This window comes from Neomonachus schauinslandi, chromosome 15 (assembly GCF_002201575.2).
Source record: "Neomonachus schauinslandi chromosome 15, ASM220157v2, whole genome shotgun sequence".
NCBI classification, from domain to species: domain Eukaryota; kingdom Metazoa; phylum Chordata; class Mammalia; order Carnivora; family Phocidae; genus Neomonachus; species Neomonachus schauinslandi.
The window spans coordinates 53,625,466-53,643,592 of NC_058417.1; the positions used below are offsets into that span (position 1 = coordinate 53,625,466).

General features: G+C 54.3%; 1 protein-coding gene across 1 annotated transcript; it reads right to left on the minus strand.

Annotated features, from left to right (window-relative positions):
* Nucleotides 1-913: 913 nt before the first annotated feature.
* FADS6 (fatty acid desaturase 6) lies at nucleotides 914-13,534 on the minus strand. Its single transcript, XM_021680865.2, has 6 exons — nucleotides 13,348-13,534; nucleotides 12,684-12,850; nucleotides 3,684-3,864; nucleotides 2,869-3,056; nucleotides 1,720-1,899; nucleotides 914-1,135 (listed from the first exon to the last, which is right to left on the minus strand). The coding sequence occupies exons 1-6, from the start codon at nucleotides 13,508-13,510 to the stop codon at nucleotides 986-988; spliced, it is 1,029 nt and encodes a 342-aa protein (XP_021536540.1). The 5' UTR covers nucleotides 13,511-13,534; the 3' UTR covers nucleotides 914-985.
* Between the last annotated feature and the right edge of the window lie 4,593 nt (nucleotides 13,535-18,127).

Here is an 18,127-nt window from a genome sequence, read left to right on the forward strand (position 1 = left end):
CTCTGGCTGGCATCAGTGACTCCCTGTATGCTTGCCTCCCTCCCAGGCTGCGGGCACCTGTTCACAGCCAAGCCCTGCTCTTGACTCCAAACCCTTGTATCTGCACCCTGCCCTCCTTCCTCTCCCCTCTAAGACTGTCTGTCCTCCAGACACTGAGCCCATCACCCCCTCCAGCCTCGGCTACCCTCCCAGTAATTTTTCTCTTTGCAATTGATAGTTCTTCCGGGTCCACCCGTTCTAAACATCATGGAACAAAGCAGACTTTTTCTAGAACTAGCCAAGGTCAAGCTCAAAGCTATTTACGCTCATTTATGCCCTTATTATACCCCGGAGGGCTCGCCCCACAAAATACATACACTTTGATTTCACTGATGTTGCACGTCTTGGGAGCTGCCGAGCCTGTGTCTTGCAGAAGCTTCTCTGGCTGAGATACCAGGAAAGTCTGCCAAAAGTAACCTCTCCCTGTGGTCCCTGGGCAGAGGGCTCCTTAGCAGACAGAGCCTCAAGGACACAAGGAAGAAGCGGTGGCCAGCCACACATAGGCTCTCCTGGCACTCGGGAGGCCCTAAATGAGGGATTGGCCCTTCTCTCTCCCTGCCTCCCCCTGCCCAGGACACTTCCTTTCCCCCCAGCACCTTCCCTTAACCCTACCAAGGCTCAGACACAGCACAGGAGGAATCCAGCTGTTTAGCCCTGAGATAAGGTTGGCTGAGGTCCACACTGACCAGAATGCCCAGCCACTATTAGTTCTTTCCCCCAGATACCCCTCAAAACTCAGAAGAGCAAGCAAGACAGGTTATCCCCAGAAATCCCAGCCGGAGCGCTCCACCTCACTGCCCCCAGTGCCTCCCCACTCCACCACCAGCAACCCAGCCACCGCACTAGGGGAGGGCCCAGGCCCTCCTGGATTGAGGGCCGGCCAGCAGAAGCAAGAGAGCTAGGGTTGGGTCAGGGAGGGGGTGCAGGGTGACTGTGCGGCGCCCCCTCACTGCAATCCCACCAGTTCGGTGATGGGAGGGGTCTGCACCATTAACTCCTCATAATGACTGAGAAACAGTCTGAAGCGAGCCAGGTAAGAGTCCTCATTGTACCGCAGCTGTTTCTCCTGGAGGAACCGGGACACCACGGGCTTCACCTGCCAGAAGATGGACAGAAGGAGGGTCAGCTGAGCCAGGACTGGGGACAGCCCCCTCCCCAGGGGCGGCCCTTCCTCCTCCCAGCCCCAGCTCCTGTTGCCTTGTTCCGTGATGCTCTAGAGGAGCGGAGGGGCAGGGAGAATTCCTGCTTCTCCCCTCCCGGCAGGCAAGGGAAAGGGGTGGGGGGGGCTTCTCCCCCACATCCTCCCCCGCAGGGTGCCCAACTGTATGACAGTTCCCCTTGGCATAGGGGATAAAAACTGTAGCTCCCCATTTGCCAAGCTGCATGCCCAGCGTGTCAGATCCATCTCATTTCATCCTTAAAGCGTGCCAACAAGCACCGCTTACTCTCATCGCCCAGATGAGGAAGCTGAGGCTCCCAGGCATTCAGTTAACTTGTCCAGAGTCGCAGTGCTAGTAAGGAACCCACCTGTCTCTGATCGGAAACGCACACTGCTGCCTGGACACAGGGCTGGCCTTCCAGCGTACTTCTGACCGGGCCAGCGGGGGGACCCGGGGTTCACTTCTCTCTGCCCTCGGATAGTCCCTTCGTCCCAACCCTGCCGGCCCAACCACCACCTACCTTCAGGCACATGTTGTCAGAGAGCCAGGGGAACAAGTGGTGTTCCACGTGGCAGCTGATGAGGGAGTGGCCAAACGCCCAGTCCAGCACTGGCAGCCGAGGCAGGTTCAGCACACCCAGGCTCATCATGTGAATCCGCCGGGGCTTCTTGTCCCGGGAGAACATGGGCAGCCCAATGTGCTGTGACAGACACGTGGGTCACAGCCTAGGCCTAGGCCGGGCAGCCCTGTGCCTCCCCGCCCTGCCCTGGACATCCTCACCTACCACTTGGGGACCTCTGGCGGGACCTGGAGAGACGAGAGGAGGCTGGGATTCTCCTGTCTGTGCTCTGAGCTCAATCTCACCCATCTCTGGGCCTCTCTCTCCATCTGTACAATGAGGGGCTTGGCTTGGATACCCCTTGGACCCCATGATCCTGACGCCCACCACTCTCATGCCACGATGCCTTTGTCTCAGCCCGGAGAGACCCTTCTCTGCTCTCTTTTCACTAATCAAAATCCTGCTCAGGGTTCAAGGTCAAGTCTGTGTAATTTTTCATTCAACAAGTATGGATAAGTGCCTCCTCCAAGGGATTTGGAAGTGAACGGGAGCGTCCGCTCTAGCAGGACAGGCAGGCAGCCGGGCGGCCCGGGCAGCACGCACAGCTTCGCACTCTGAGATGAGCGTGGCCGGTGCTGGGATGCGGGCGTGAAGGACGCTCTCACCTTCATCCGTCTTGTCTTCATGTCCAGGGAACAGGGACCCATCCCTATGGATCTGAGTGCTGAGCCCCTGGCCTCCCCTGGAGACCTCCCATCTCTGGCTCCTCCTGTCTCGTGGCCTGCGCTGGGGCCTCAGTGATGGCCCATGGCTCACATCACTTGGGCCTATCCCAGTAAGTGCCCCGAGGGCGGGAGATGGGGTCCTAACCACTTGTGTCTCCACAGGACCTAATCAAGTGCCCTAGGCATAAAAGTTTCTTAAATCTTCCATCCACCATCCACATGTGAATGGCAGCCAGTGTTGAAGAGAAGCACATTCTTTACCTGAAACCCAAACTCGCTGTGATAACCCACAGAGAAGTTGGGGTGGGAGGTGGAGGGAATGCCTCTCTCTCTTTCCCTAGAACACTAGGGGTCTAGCCTGCGTTCAAGGTCGGGGAGGCCTCACCTGGAAGATGTTGACATGAAGGTAAGGGTGGGCCAGCAGGGATCTGGTGATGAACATGCAGAGCAGGGCCGAGCCGGGGCTCCTGAAGCCGGACACGTTCAGAAGTAGCCAGTAGTGAGCATAGAGGCCCAGGGAAATCAGGCCCAGTGTGCGCACAGCCAACCTGAGCTCCACCTTCCTCAGCCGCTCTGCCAGAGGGAGCAAGAAATTGAGTGTGGGGCTGGGAGGGAAGGCAAGGTTCAGGTCCCACACAAACCGGCTCCCTGCTGGTCCACGGGTGCTAACTAGCGTGCTAACTAGGGCAATCCGTTCATCCTCACAGCCCCGAAAAGGACGTTCACCCATTTCATGGATAAGGAAGCAGAGCACTAAGCAACTCGACCAAGGCCACTCTGCTAGGAAGTGGTAAGTGCCATCCAGGGCTGGGACCCAGGCTGGGCTGCCCTCCAGCCCCTCCTTCCACCAAATGATATTGTTCCCATAATAGTACGATCCCTAGCATGCAATATAGCACGAGACATCTGCGAAGTATTTTTACATCTAGGACCTCGCGATGCCTTCACACCACCCTTGAGGACCAGGTAAGAACCTGAGTCAGAGTGGGTCCGTTACCTGCCTGTGGTCATCAGCCAATAAGTGGCAGGGCCAGACTTGGCCCTGGGTCCAAGGCTCCTTCCACCCTGCCTGGCTGTCTCAGAAAGTTTCTGGTCTTAACTCGGGGCTCCCAGCTTCCTCCACAAGCAGCCTCCAGGAAGTCAGGAGGGGAAGGGAAGTGGGGAACCTGCTCTTGCAGGGCATGGCCCTGGCATACTCACCGACTGCCACCAGTGGAGTTATGACGGGGATCAAGAGAGGAGAAAGGAACATGTACACAAAGCGGTTGAGGCAAGGCAGTCTCCACGTGCTCGAGTCCCCCAGGCCCAGCACATTGGTATAACCATGGTGTATCTTGACGTGTCCATACTTGGCGTACTCTGCGCTGAAGGCCAAGCATACCTAGAGGAGGGGGGCAGAGAGGGCACCAGGGCCCATGGCAGGCACGATCAAGCAAAGCAGGACCTTTGCAAGCCTCAAGAACACACCTCCCCCCCGGGATGCTGTGTTTCCAGGGCCTTCCTGCCCTACACCCCCGAGCTAACTAGACCATCAGCGCTCGGGTCTCCATGACTGCAGAGTGACAGCATCCACTCGGTGTGGGCGATGCTAAGTGTTTGGAGGTGGGAAGCCAGCCCCAGTTGCCACTCTGCCACTGACCACCCAGGCAAGCCTGCAAGCCTAAGGGGGCTGTCGGAGGATTGGGCGTGATGCAGGTAAAGCTCCAACCGCAATTATGTTGTGCCTGTTTCTCTTGGAAACATCTGTACCTTCACAGCACTGCTCTACATCCTGACCCCCCCAGCAGCGAGGGGAGGGGTGTAGGAGTGGTCTGTCCAGGAGGGTGGCACCTAGGGTGAGGCGCCCCGGTGGGGGCTGAGCGTGAACTTCTCTCCAGGGGTGACCGCTCTGGCACGCACCCTCGCCCTCATGGGATTCTTCCAAACTGCCCACGAGCAGCGGGACAGCGGCTCTGGGACTCCAAGAAGGACAGTCATTCTGAATGCAAAAGAGGCACTAAGGTGTGTCTTATGCAGATATATGCAAATTGAAATGCAGATGTCAGCCTCCTCCAAAATTTTATCCAGGCCAGAAGATTCTGCAAATTTTATCGAAGAGGCTGCCCGCCTGTTTCCGGAAAAACATGAAGAGTTTCCCAGTTCCGATCACGGTGAGCCTCGCGCTCCACGTCCTGTGCTTTGCAAGTGTGATCTGTTTGTCCTCCAAGCCTAGCGGGTCAGTGGCATTATGATCCACAGTTGACAGAAGCAGCAACTGAGACAGGGAGAGGCCACGTGACCACGCCAGGTCACTCAGCTAGGAAGGTGGCAGAGGGAGGATTGGAACCCAGAAGCCCCCCAAGGTAAGCCATAAGACCCCTGAGACGAGCCACCAACTGCAGGGGAGCAGGAACCCGGGCTCTGGGTCCAGGCAGCAGGGGCAAAGCCAGGAGAAGACAAATCAGGAATGACATTGCCTTCACGCTCCGTCTGCAGAGACTGAAATGGTGTGAAAATGGAGCTGGAAGCTCCAGCTGAAGGACTCCAAGGGGCACAGCCAGTGACGTGACCACCGCAGTTTTACAAGAGACCGATCTGCCAAGCCAGGAGGCAGATGCTGGGAAGGCAAATGCCCAGCCTGCACAGCCTTGCTGTGGAGTCCACGAAAGCAGGACAAAGCGCTTTGCTCTCGGGTGAGGTAACCTGCCTGGGGATGAATTCTTCTCACTGTTTTTATAACCTCACAGAGGGACAGATCCTGGGGGAGGCTGCACAGGGTGGGCAGTGTCAGCTGAAGTGACATCTCTTCCAGGCCCGCTGGTCTCCAGGGCACGCACCCATTGGGGCCCCGTGGCTGGTTCGAATTATCCGCAGCGGGCTTGGGGGCTGCAGCTGGGGTCTGGCGGGACGTCCTCAGAGGCCAGCCTGCCTCTGTCCAAGGCCTGCAAGTGTGTCTTGAGCCTCAAGGTTCTATCCCATGTAATTGGAAGGAACAACCGTTTTTCTTTTTTTATTTTTTTTAAAGAAACCGTATATTTTTTTAAAGATTTTATTTACTTATTTGAGAGACAGAGAGAGAGCACGAGTTGGGGGGAGAGGCAGAGGGAGAAGCAGAGTCCCCGCTGAGCAGGGAGACCACCGCAGGGCTCGATCCCAGATCCCAGGACCCGGAGATCGTGACCTGAGCCCAAGGCAGACGCTTAACATACTGAGCCACCCAGGAGCCCTGAGAAGCAACTGTTCTGATTCGCTCCTCCGTGCACTTCTGCTCCAAGGGCCAATGGAACCTGCAGGCTGCATGGGGACAAAGTTGCCCTTCCTTCCAGCACGAGGTCCACCTCTGCACACAGACAAACCGACAGTTCACCACACTCGGGAGCCGTGATGCCACCAACGGCCTGGCACCTGAGCAGGACTGAGCCCCCAGGGACCTGGCGGGGTCCCCGGTCAGCCACTCAGCCACGTGGCCAGACCCCAGGATGGGGGGAGGGGGACTGAGCTCCACGTGACTCAGCGCACACTTCCGGAGTCTGTGTGTGGTTGGCCTTTTTACACGAATAAGAACAGATCTGGGGCTATTTCCATAACACTGGAATTCTCACTCCCATCTGGATGTTCCTTCCATAGAGGAAAGGAGGGGGTGGATTTGGGCTGGGAGAGAAGACCACACGCAGACTGCAGCGTGGCTCCCGCCCACGGACACCCACTGGCTGGAGGGCAGGGGCAGGGGCCAAATGCTGCACAGGGAGCTGGAAAACAGACTTTCTGCTCTCAAGGATTAGGCAGAGGTCTCGCCCAAGAGGATTCCACACGCAGACCCGAGAAGAATTCCAGAAGCCCCACGGCTGGTGTTGCTTTTTCTTCCTTTTTTTTTTTTTTTTTTTTTTTAAGTAATCTCTCTGCACAACCTGAGATCAAGAGGCCCACGCACCACCAGCTGGGCCAGCCCAGGTGCCTCAAGGCTGGTGTTACTTCTTGATGTCACCGTGCTCTGTGCCCCTCAGAGAGACTTAAGGGCCCCAATCTCTTAGCAGCACTCAGGCGATGCAAGTGGCCAGAGTGTGCATGGGGCAGGTGCCATTGTAAGTCCTCTTGACACCTTCCCTCCGCGAAGCATCAGGGACCCCAAGTCTCTCATCAGTCACTTATTCCTTCACTTAGCTGTCTGTGCACTGAAGCATCCTCAGACCTGGGCCGGGGGCCAAAGGTAATTAATAGCTAAGGTGGTAGTTCGAAAAAACCTATTTTTTGAATAGGTAATACGTTTACATAATTCAGAATTCGAGAAGCCCGCAGTGATGGGTCTTCTTCCGACCTCACCCCCCAGCTTCCCATTTTCCTCCTGGGACGGAAGGGAGGCCCTTGATCTCTTACGTGCCCTTGAATATTTTATTTTATTTTTTTAAACAAACAATACTTTGCAGGATTAAAACGTATCATAATAAAATTATGGTGCAAAGTTGGGTTTTCAATAGGTCATTCTACTGGATTGGAAGGGGAGGGGCAGGATGAGACAGGTGATGGGCTGCAGGCTGTTGGAAAAGGAATGGGACGGGCAGGCATGGGGGACAGGATCTGAGAAGGGGAGGGGTGGGAAGAGCAGGAGGGATCAAGGGCTATGACCAGGTTTCCAGCTCCGGTGGGGGGACGGCCGGCCTAGCACGTGGGGGCATCACTCCAGAGGGGGGCACAGGGACGGGGGCAGCAAGTGCAGACCAGATGGGAAAGAAAGGCGTCTGGCTGTCCCGGACCAGCTGCCCTCAGGGAGGACAGGCCCCGGGCTCCCTCTGGACCCTCTCTCACTGATTCCCAGGAGCTGAGCAGTCCTTTCATGCTGGCTTCAGGGTGGTGGGGGCCTCTGAGGCTCCACGGGCCTCAGCCATAGGTTTGTCAGATAAAGTATAGGATGCCCAGATAAATTCAAATTTCAGATAAACAACCAATTCTTTTCTTGTCGAAGTATATCCCAAATGCACCCCTGGCCTCTACCCACTAGAGGCCAGTAACACACACACACACACACACACACACATACACACACACACACCGGTCACAACAGCCAAAGATGTCTGGAGATATCACCTTGTGTCCCTGTCATGTTCTCTCCGTGCTCACAGGCTGCACACCACCTGCTCGATGTCACGTTCCACCTGCCCCCGTCCCGGGCTGCACCACGTACCAGCCGAGCAGCGCTGGCCAAGCGACTTAACCTCCACACCAGTGTTTCCTCATCTACAAAGTGAAGGTAATAACAGCCTCCACCTCACAGGGAGGCATGCCTACTAACTGCAATCATTCATATAAGATACACAGGAGGCGTCCAGTAAGTGTCCGCTGATATAATCAGGATTTTTATTATTTCCATATCATTCATGTGTATCTGTTTCCCCACCTGATTCTGAGCCCTTGGGGAACTAGAAGCGGGTCTGGGTCACCGTTGTGTCCCCAGCACCCAGCGGAGGGCTTGGCAGGGAGGAGAAGCTCGGTGATGTGGGGAGCACTGCTCGGCCATCGCCACTCAGCCTGGACCGATGCTGTCCCAGCCCCTGAAGCTCCCCCTCAAACTGGCGTCCTCACCTAGGGGGGCAGCCACTGCCTGGCCCTCTTCTCCTCGAGCCCCTCCCTCAAGGCTGCAGTCCTCACATTCGGGCTGCCATCCACACATGACTGCCTGGCCGGCTCCGGGGTCCTCTGCCTCTGAGGGGCCATATGCAAGCCCCCCACAGTCCCTGCCACCAGCAGCTGGGCTCTACAGACCCACACGAGTCAGAATTGCCATAAGACCCCCCCTCCCAGAGTCCTCGGACTTATCCTTGAGGAAGCCACACCAAAGCTGGGCGGTGGGGGGGGGTGGGGTGGAGTGGGGAGCTGCTTGCAAGTCCCTTTTGCAAATCTACACATGATAAAATGGCAGAGATACACACACAAACACACATACATACACACACACACAGTACCAATTTCAATTTCCTGGTTTGGCTATTGAAGGACACTTATACGAATGTCACTTATATAAATTTAAATGTTATAGGGGTGCCTGGGTGGTTCAGTTGTTAAGCGTCTGCCTTAGGCTCAGGTCATGATCTCAGGGTCCTGGGATCGAGCCCCGCATCAGGCTCCTTGCTCAGCGGGAAGCCTGCTTCTCCCTCTCTCACTCTCCCTGCCTATGTTCCCTCTCTCGCTGTCTCTCTCTCTCTGTCGAATGAATAAATAAAAATCTTTAAAAAAAAAAATAAATAGAAATGTTATATAAAAAGGGGCACCTGAGTGGCTCAGTCGTTTAAGCATCCAACTCTTGATTTAGGCTGAGGTCATGATCTCAGGGTCATGGAATCAAGCCCCATGTCGGGCTCCATGCTCAGCGCAGAATCTGCTTGTCCCTCTCCCTCGCTCCTCCCCCCACTTGCTCACTCTCTCTCTCTCTCTAAATAAGTAAATAAAATCTGAAAAAAAAAAAAAAGAATATAAATGTAACTAATGGGGGAAGCTGGATGAAGGGTACACTCGACCTCTCTGTCCAAAAAATTTGCAAAGTCCTGTGAATCTATAATTATTTAGAAACTAAAGTTTGTGGTTTATTCCACAAAAGTATATTTTGTACTACAGATCTAGTTTTGCCCTCTAAATAAATTTTTTAAATTAAAAAAATTAAAAATCATAGTCAGGCATACTCAGACTAATGCCCCTCAGGGTTCGGGTGCGGACAGAGGAAAGGTTAGAGAGACATCCAGAAGATAATGGCCACTCTGAACTCGAGAACATTCGAGAATCAGGACTGGCTAGGGCTTCTGAGCTCTGTTTCCACCACTACACGGGACTCCAGCGAAGGTGATGGCATTCCTCTGTGTGACGTCCCCTCCCCCAGGGCACACCCGGGGTTCCCCATGCTCCCCTTGGACCAGCTGTGACCCCACCCCCGCAAGCACAAAGCCAACTTTAGAAGGAGGGTTTGAAGTTGAGACACACTAAGAGCTTAGTGACTGGCTGGACCTGTTCCCTCCCTCTTAGGAAGCATCTTGATTGTCAGTGAAATACAGGGAGGTCCTTAAACCCTCTGATCTGGGGAGTCAATCCTTCCCAAGCTGCGGGATTTAAACCAAGGATGGCACTGCCCACGCCTTCCTGCGGGCTGTCACACAACCTAGGACAGAGAGGGGCAGGTGCTCCTGCAGGGAAGGCCAGGGCCATCAGTGGATGGGGAAGAGGCTCAGAAGCTCACTAGCAGGAGAATGGAACTTTCTCATGTGGACCAGAAGCGGGTCTTCAGAGGGAAGTTCACTCTAGTGTGGGCAGGTGTATATGACTGGGGATACCTCAAAGAAACAAGGACAACTGGAGTGTCACTGCCCTGTCCATCCTGCCTGCCCCTCCCCCAGATCCAAGCGGTCAGAGAGGCCAGGCCCTTGTCCCACCCCCAGCTCGAGCCAGCAGACCCTGAGACAAACCTGGCCAAAGCTGGGTGCCCGGGGACACCAATGGCCCTTGCTGGCACCTGGGGCTCCAGACTAGAGAACTAGATCTACCCAAGGTTTGGGTAGAGCACAGGTAGCCAACAAGAGGAGGATCAAAGAGAAAAGACAACAGGACACGGCAGAAGTGGGGAATCAGGGGTCCAGGAGGTTCCCGGGCAGCGAGAACTTGCCCTCTGTGCCACGTGAACAGGGGGTGGGCCAGCACCGCAGCAAACGGTGCCCTCCACACATTCATACACTCACACACTCACTCACACACACACTCACACACTCTATCTGTCCAGCTTTGCATAATGCAGAAAGCTTTCTCTTAAACACAAACAGCACTAACGGACAGGAACAAAACTGCTAACCCTCTCCTTGCAGCTGACCTCGTGTTCCCTCCAGGAAAAAAAAAAAAAAGCAACGCCAACACTTGGTGAGCATCCAAGAGTCAGGCCCAGGCCCTAAATCCAGATCTCCATGGTCCCATTTAAGCCTCGCGCTGGCTCCACCAGGCCAGTGACGTTATGACCCCTGTTTATTAGACGAGGAAGCCAACACTGAATTGAGTAACTTGCCCCAGGTCAGGAGGCCAGTGGGCTGGGCCTGTGGCTTCCACAGCCATGCCCCAACGCCGGCCCCTGCCTGGCTGCCAAGACTGGCACCCTCCCCGAGGATTCCACTTGCCCCACTAATGCCAGGGGGAGGGAGAGACTGAGCTATCCCCTGCCCCACACTGGAAACCAGACCCTCCCCAGGGGCATAGCCAGAACCACACTGTGTGGGGCAGAAAAGCACGCCCTGCAGAACCAAGCCTCCCCCATCACAAGGGACTCTCGGGCCTCTAGTCGGTGACCCTCCAATAGCTGGCTTCTCCCTGGACCTTGTCCCCACGTCACTTGCAAAGTCATCGTCAACATATAGACAGCCCTGTGCCAAGAGCTGAACTTACAAAGAGGCAAAGATGAGGCCACAGCCCTGGGGCTTGCAGCCACCAAGCTGCCTCGGTCCCTCATGGCGGGTCAGGCACTGAGTCTGTACCAGCTCTTCAGCTGGGGTACCTGGGAAGCTTCTCAGGGGACTTGTCCCCAGCTCCCTGCCTTCGCTTGGCATCCACCATAGCTCCCTCGTTCCCCGGAGTTGAAGCCAGGGGGTTCTCAAACTTTGGTGGGTATCAGATCTACCTGGGGAGCCTGGGGAAGAGAGGGGCCAGGGCGCTCTCCTCCAATTAGCCTGGGCCTCCAGGTCATTCAGCTGCGCAGGGAAGTCTGGGAACACAGTCACCTCTCTACAGTCAAATCCCCTGTCGCAACTTAGTCCAAACTCCACACCTATTTACCCTCAGCTGCCCCCCGGGGCTCCTGGCACTCGGGACAGCTTTGAAAAGTCCACACAGAGCTCATCCTACCCATTGTGTCCCCAGCTTCTCCCCTCCCGTGATGACAAGCTACGGGGCATCTGACCCCTGTTTATTAGATGAGGAAGCAACACTGAATTGAGTAACTTGCCCCAGGTCAGGAGGCCGGTGGCCCCAGGCCTCAGAGTCTAGCTAGCACCAGCACCCCGGGCTTCCCGGGGAAGGGAAGTGACTTGAAATGGACCGTGAGGATCGGGAACCTGAAGGTTCCTCTTGTTAGCACTTTAGAAATGTGTGCAGGTGGGAGAGGAGAGGAAGGGGAGAATGGGGGAATGGAGAGCCCCAGGTAGGAAATGCGTAACCGTATGAAATGTCATCTGTGGGTCTGCGCGTGCACGTAGTTATAGAGACCTTAATAAAGTTATATAAAGTTCGGGAAGCCTGGGTGGCTCAGTCGGTGAAGTGTCTGCCTCCGTCTCAGGTCATGATCCCAAGGTCTTGGGATCGAGCCCCGCATCGGGCTCCCTGCTCCTTGGGGGGCGGGAGGGGTCTGTTTCTCCCTCTGCCTCTGCCACTCCCTCTGCTTGTGCTCGCTCTTTCTCTATCCCTCTGACAAATAAATAAATAAAATATATTTTTTCTAAAGTTATATCAAGTTAATAATTGAGTTAATTGGTCATGGTAAGCCGTGGGCAGAAAAGGACTCTTCCGGTGCCAGCTTTCATATTTGTTCATAAGGGACCTAGGCGACCAGGTGAGGGTCTACCTGGGAGGGGGCGGGGAGGAGGCAAGTTGCACAGAGGAACCGGAAAGGCCTGACAGCAGTCCAGAGAGGACAACCTAGTCGGAATCCTCTGGCTTTGCCCATAGGGGAAAAGGGTGAGGCAGAAAGAGGAGGGAGTAGAAGTTCAGGGAAAGCAAAGATCAGGAGAGAAGGGGGCTCCTCAGGCTGGCTCAGCCATCATGAGGCATCAGAGGGATGCACGTTCCAGAGTTGGGACACTGTCAGGCCCCTGCTTCCCCTCCCTTTCTGTCTGGGGTTCACATTTTACTCCCTGACCGTGAAACCAGGAGGCCCCAAAGGTTGTAACCAGGACAGGTGTCCTGTAGGAGGAGGAGCTCTATCACCATTCCTCATGCAGCTCTCTACCCACCAGTGTGAGCACCCTCTCAAGGGCTGGGGGCCGTGCACACACACACACACACACACACAGGTGCACACACATAACTGTAGTGTGTGTTGCACGCTTGGATACACATATCAACAGCTGCAGTGGCCTGTCCACATAGGCACACACAGCTGCACACACCTGCACACCCCTGACAATGACGGCATTGCAAAAAAAAGAAATGAACAGTGAGATTTGCGCACACAGTACCAGCAGTCACCTCTACCCCAACTAGGCTCACCTCCACAAAGAAAAGCTCCCAGAACTTGCTCCAGCCTTTGGACTCTGTGAGCGCCCCGTGAGTGGCCAGGTGGCTGCCCTTGACAGTGAGTGTGTAGTGGGACACACCCAGGATGGTGATGCCCAGCCCAAGGACCAGGACATTCTCAGAGCGCAGGCATAAGAACCCTGTATGGAGGAAGGAGAGTGGGGATGGGGAGATAGGAGGGGGGCAGGGTTTTCCTCCAGCTCTTGGACACCTGGGCCCAAACACCCTGGCCCCTACCCCTAGAGCCCAGGCGAAATTGGGCCAGGTGCCTGGGGGCTGCCACAGGCAGAGTGAGGCAGATCCCGACCAGGAAAGGTCCACAGGAAACCCCATCCCTGGTGTCCCCCATGGAACATCCTCCCTCCCCCAGTCCCTCTCATCCCTCTCAACTCCCCCCCACCCCCACCGCCCTTCAGGCCGTCAGAACTTCTCCCTCCTCCAGTGCCCCATCCTCTGGGGACATAGGGCAGGACACTGCAACCAGACTTTCGGATTTGGGGTGAACCCCTCATTCCTGGGGTCCTCGGCAAGCACCATCTCCCCCACGCCCCAGTCCCCAGCCTCTCCACCACCCCACCCCGCACCCCGCTCCGCAGCTGCAGCCCGGCCCCCTGTCACCCTGTCCCGTGCTCCTCACCGGCCGGCAAGGCGAGGAGGCTGAGCCCGAGGATGGCGCAGTCCACGCCGCGGCGCTCCCACCACGAGCTCGCCCTCTCCACGTCCCGGACCAGCGCCTCTAGCTCGCCCAGCAGCGCCTCGCCCCCGCCGTTCCCCCGAGGGGCGCCCCGAGCCGGCTCCATGAGCTCCGCGCGCCCAGCGGCCACCAGGGCCACCCAGGAGGACTCGGGGACGGTCTGCGGCGGCCCGCGAGGCGCACGACGCGAGCAGGGGCGGGCCGGGGCGGAGTCACGCGCCAGCCGCGGACAGCCGCCCTCGGTGTCACGGTGCCTGCTGGGCAGCCGAGCTCCTCCTGCGGCGCGCGGCGGCCACCCGGCCCGACCCGGGGGCATCCTCCAGGCGGGAGAGACCAGAAACGCCGCAGGGGGAGCGGGACGGATGCGCGCCGGCGGGGAAGCCACCGGAGCGAGAACCGGCCGGGGCTGGAGGGAACACCGGCTGCCTCGGCGGCGACCCCCATGGAGGAACCCCGCCCCCGCCCAGGGCCTTCTCTGACCGCCTGACTTCAGACACCTTCCTCGCGTTCTCCTGTCCCCGCACCCTCTGGAGTCCGCTGTAACATTTTTATCCCCTAGCCGGTGTATTTTCTTTTCTTTTTTTTTTTTTTTTTAAGATTTTATTTATTTATTTGACAGAGAGAGACACAGCGAGAGGGAGAACACAAGCAGGGGGAGTGGGAGGGAGAGAAGCAGGCTTTCTGCTCAGCGGAGAGTCCGACTGGGGGCTCAATCCCAGGAAGGACCCTGGGATCATGACCTAAGCTGAAGGCAGACGCTTAACGACTGAGCCACCCAGGCGCCCCAACCAGTGTATTTTCTTAGACGGTCCCACATGGGACCCTGACCTGTCTGTCTCCACCAACAGACTGGTGCTGCAGGGCCTTACCTTTGCCGATCTTGCTCAGGCTGCATCTTTAGTAACTAGAACAGTTCTTGGCACATAAACATTCTTGAATTCACGGGGCAGAAAGTGCAAGGACTCACTCCGTCCAGCCAGATGGGGCGCGGGTGTCCCTCTGGTCCTTGACTTTAGCAATGGTGAATCACTTTCCAGCCCAGTGATTTTTGGAGTGAGAAACTCTAAAAGGAATAACCACAGAGAAAGGCATAACTACAGAGAACACACAGAAGTCATCATTCCAGGTTGATCCCTCTGCAATTCCACTCGCTCAAGGGCACCCAGGGTCATAGCAAACAGCACCCACCCCACCCCCACTGCCTTGGGAGCAGCCCCTTCCCATCAGTGCAGCCCCACCCAGAGCTGCTGAAGGTTCTCAGGGACAAGTCCCTGTGCTCTGCAGACTCCCTTCTCGGCATCTGGAGCTCTCTTCTCCTTTCTCTCTTTTGTTTTACATTCCCCCTGGTTTCATTCTGAAGTCCCTTTCAAAATGAGGTCTGGCTGGGAGAGGACAGCAGCATCCCAGAGGAGATCTTTGGGAAGGAGAAAGAAAAGCAGGAGGAGGAGAGAGGTGGTGGAGAGCCCTATGAGGAGATTAGGGACACTAATGAGTGATTCCTGCCGTCTGCCATGACATCTTCCTTCACGAATTCCTATGAGCTTATCCCTCCGATTCTGTATAAAAGGGTCAGATTTCTTTACCAGGTCAGTGTTCTAAGGGGCTACAATCTAATAGACCAAGTCTCACCACATGTAGGCGCGCACACACAGACACACACGTGTATGTTTCACCATTGGCTTCTATATCCTTATTAGGTTTTATCTTTTCTCACAACTCTGTAAGTCATCATCCCCATCTAATCCATGGAGTCCCCAAGAGATAAACTGATCTGCCCAACACCTACCCCAAAGTTACTAAATGGCAGAACCAGAACTCAAATCCAGGGTGTCTCCTCCAAATTCAATTATCTTTTGTTTAAATCAGATTCTTTTTTAAGGTTTATTTATTTATTTATTTATTTATTTATTTATTTGAGATAGAGGGAGAGTGAGAGCGAGAGCGAGAGAGAGAGAGAGTGCATGAGCGGGGGCGGGGGGGCGGGGAGGAGACAGAGGGAGAGGGAAAAGCAGGTTCTCCACTGAGCAGGGAGCCAGATGCGGAACTCGATCCCAGGACCCCAGGATCATGACCTGAGCCGAAGGCAGACGCTTAACTGACTGAGCCACCCAGACGCCCCTTTATATCAGATTCTTAAAACAGAGAAGGAGGAGGTACCTTTCCCCGACCCTACCCTACTTCCAAGTGCCCTCCTCCCAGATATACTAGAATTTTCAGGGAGGGGACATGTACAATTTTTAAAAGCATATTTGATATTAATATACAGTATGATAATACAATTTTATAAAGGTGGCATTCCATGGCTTTTATCACATAAACTAGGAAACTTCCTAACAAGGTAGGAAGAAAGTACCAAGAAGCCCCTCGCTTCCCTCTGGATATCTAAGTGACACTGTAGGAAGCAAATGCTGAGTGTCAAACAGGAGCAGAGGCAAATGTGTGCTAGAGGAGCTCCAGGAGCCAGGAATCCCCATAGGTGGGGCTGGCTGGCAGCCTCCCTGGAGAGAGGTGGACTTGATTTAGAACAGATTTAAACCTGCCTGAGAAGGAAGAGAACAAGGCATTCTAGGTCGTCAAGACATAGAGAGGGTTGGGAGATTATTAGGGAAGGCAGGAAAGAAAGGCTGGGACCGGGTGCTGGAGGCACAGAGAATGGCAGACTGAGAGATGGGGGCTTGTTCCTGCAGACTTGGGGAGCCATAGCAGCCTTTAGAACAAGGGAGTGACTTGTGTAGTGTGTTTAGGAAGGGTCACGGGGCACAGTGGAGTAGCCCACTGGAGGGCAAGAGACTAGTTTGGAGACTGTTTCAGTACCCTGAAACAGGAGGGTACTGAGGATGTAGATGGCAGGGGAGGGGCACTGTAGGAAGGGAGAGGGAGAAATCAAAATCAGGAAGACTGAGGGATGCCTGCATGGCTCAGTGGGTTGGATGTCCGCCTTCAGCTCAGGTCATGATCCCAGGGTTGTGGGATCAAGCCCCGCATCGGGTTCCCTGCTCCGCAGAGAGCCTGCTTCTCCCTCTCCCTCTGCTGCTCCCCCTGCTTGTGCTCTCTCACTCTCTCTCTCTCTCTATCAAATAAATAAATAAAATCTGTTAAAAAAAAAAAACAGAAAATCAGGGAGACTGAAATAGACTGTTCACCAAAGGAAATGTACAAATGGCTAATGAGCACATGAAAAGATGTTCAACATCATTAGTCTTTAGGGAAATGCAGATTAAAACTCCCAATGAGGTAACCCTTCAGACCTACTGTATGGCTCAATGTAAATAGCCAGGCACCACTAAAGGTTGGCGAGAAGATGTGGAGCAACTGACCTCTCATTCACAGCTGAGGAGAGGACAAGTTGGTACTACCCCTTTGGAAAACAGTTGGGCCTTTTCCTGGAAGGTTAAATCTACACTTACCCTATGACCCAACAAGGCAGCTCCCAGCTATTCAACCAACAGAAATAAAAACATGTGTCCACACAAAAATGTGTGTCTCGATGATCATAGCAGCGTTGTTCATTATAGCCAAACTGGAAACAGCCCGAATGTCCAACAGGAGAATGGATGAACAAATGGATACATTCAAAAAAACACACAGAATATAAAGGAGCATCTGGAACGGGCAAACAGGGCAGACGAACTGTGTGGATGAACTGACACAATCCCACAGACTGAATGCTGAGGGAGAGAAGCCAGACAACACACAAGTACTTACTGTATGGATTCCATTTATAGGAAGTTCAAGAACAGCAGAACTAATAGATGGCGATAGAATTCAAATCGGTGGTTGCCCAGGGAGGAGTGGGTGGGGAACAATAATTGCAAGGGGACATGAGGAAACTTTCTGGGAGGATGGAAATGTTCTGTATCTTGACTGTGGTCATATTCATGTGGGTGTATATGTTGATCTAAAGTCATCGACCTGCACCCTCAAAATGGGTGCGTTTTATTATAGTTAATTATACATCAGTAGAGTTGACAAAAGCAAAAACAAAACAGGAAGGCAGATTCTCATTTTAAATGGAAAGAGCTTTATTACAGCTCTGAATACAGGCATGCCCTAGGTATGCACTCAACAGAAATGCAAAGAAACATTCATAGCCACAGTCCTCCAAATAGGCAAACCCTGGGGACAACTCAAATATCCTCCAACAGTACAACGATGAATAAAATGTGGAATATGCATGCCGGGGTGTATCATACAGCCCAAACCTGGTGTAGAACTAAGCCAGACACAACAGAGCACAGACTCCATTTGATTCCATTCGTATAAAATTCACAAACAGACTTAGGATGGCCATTACTGATGGGGGTAGTGACCACAAGGGGTCATATAAGGGCTTCTGGGGGCTGGTAAATGTTTTGTTTCTTTTTTTTTTTTAAAGATTTTATTTATTTATTTGACAGAGAGAGATACAGCGAGAGAGGGAACACAAGCAGGGGGAGGAGTGGGAGAGGGAGAAGCAGGCTTCCCGCGGAGCAGGGAGCCCGATGCGGGGCTCGATCCCAGGACCCCGGATCATGACCTGAGCTGAAGGCAGACGCTTAACGACTGAGCCACCCAGGCGCCCCAATGTTTTGTTTCTTGATCTGGGTGTTAGTTACCCTTTATAAAAATTCATCATGTTATACTGCTATTAGGGGTGCATTTTTCTGTATGTATATTCCATTTTAATTAAAACGTTTGCTTTATTTTTCTAATTGGTAAGAATTTTGTTTGTTTATTTGCTTGT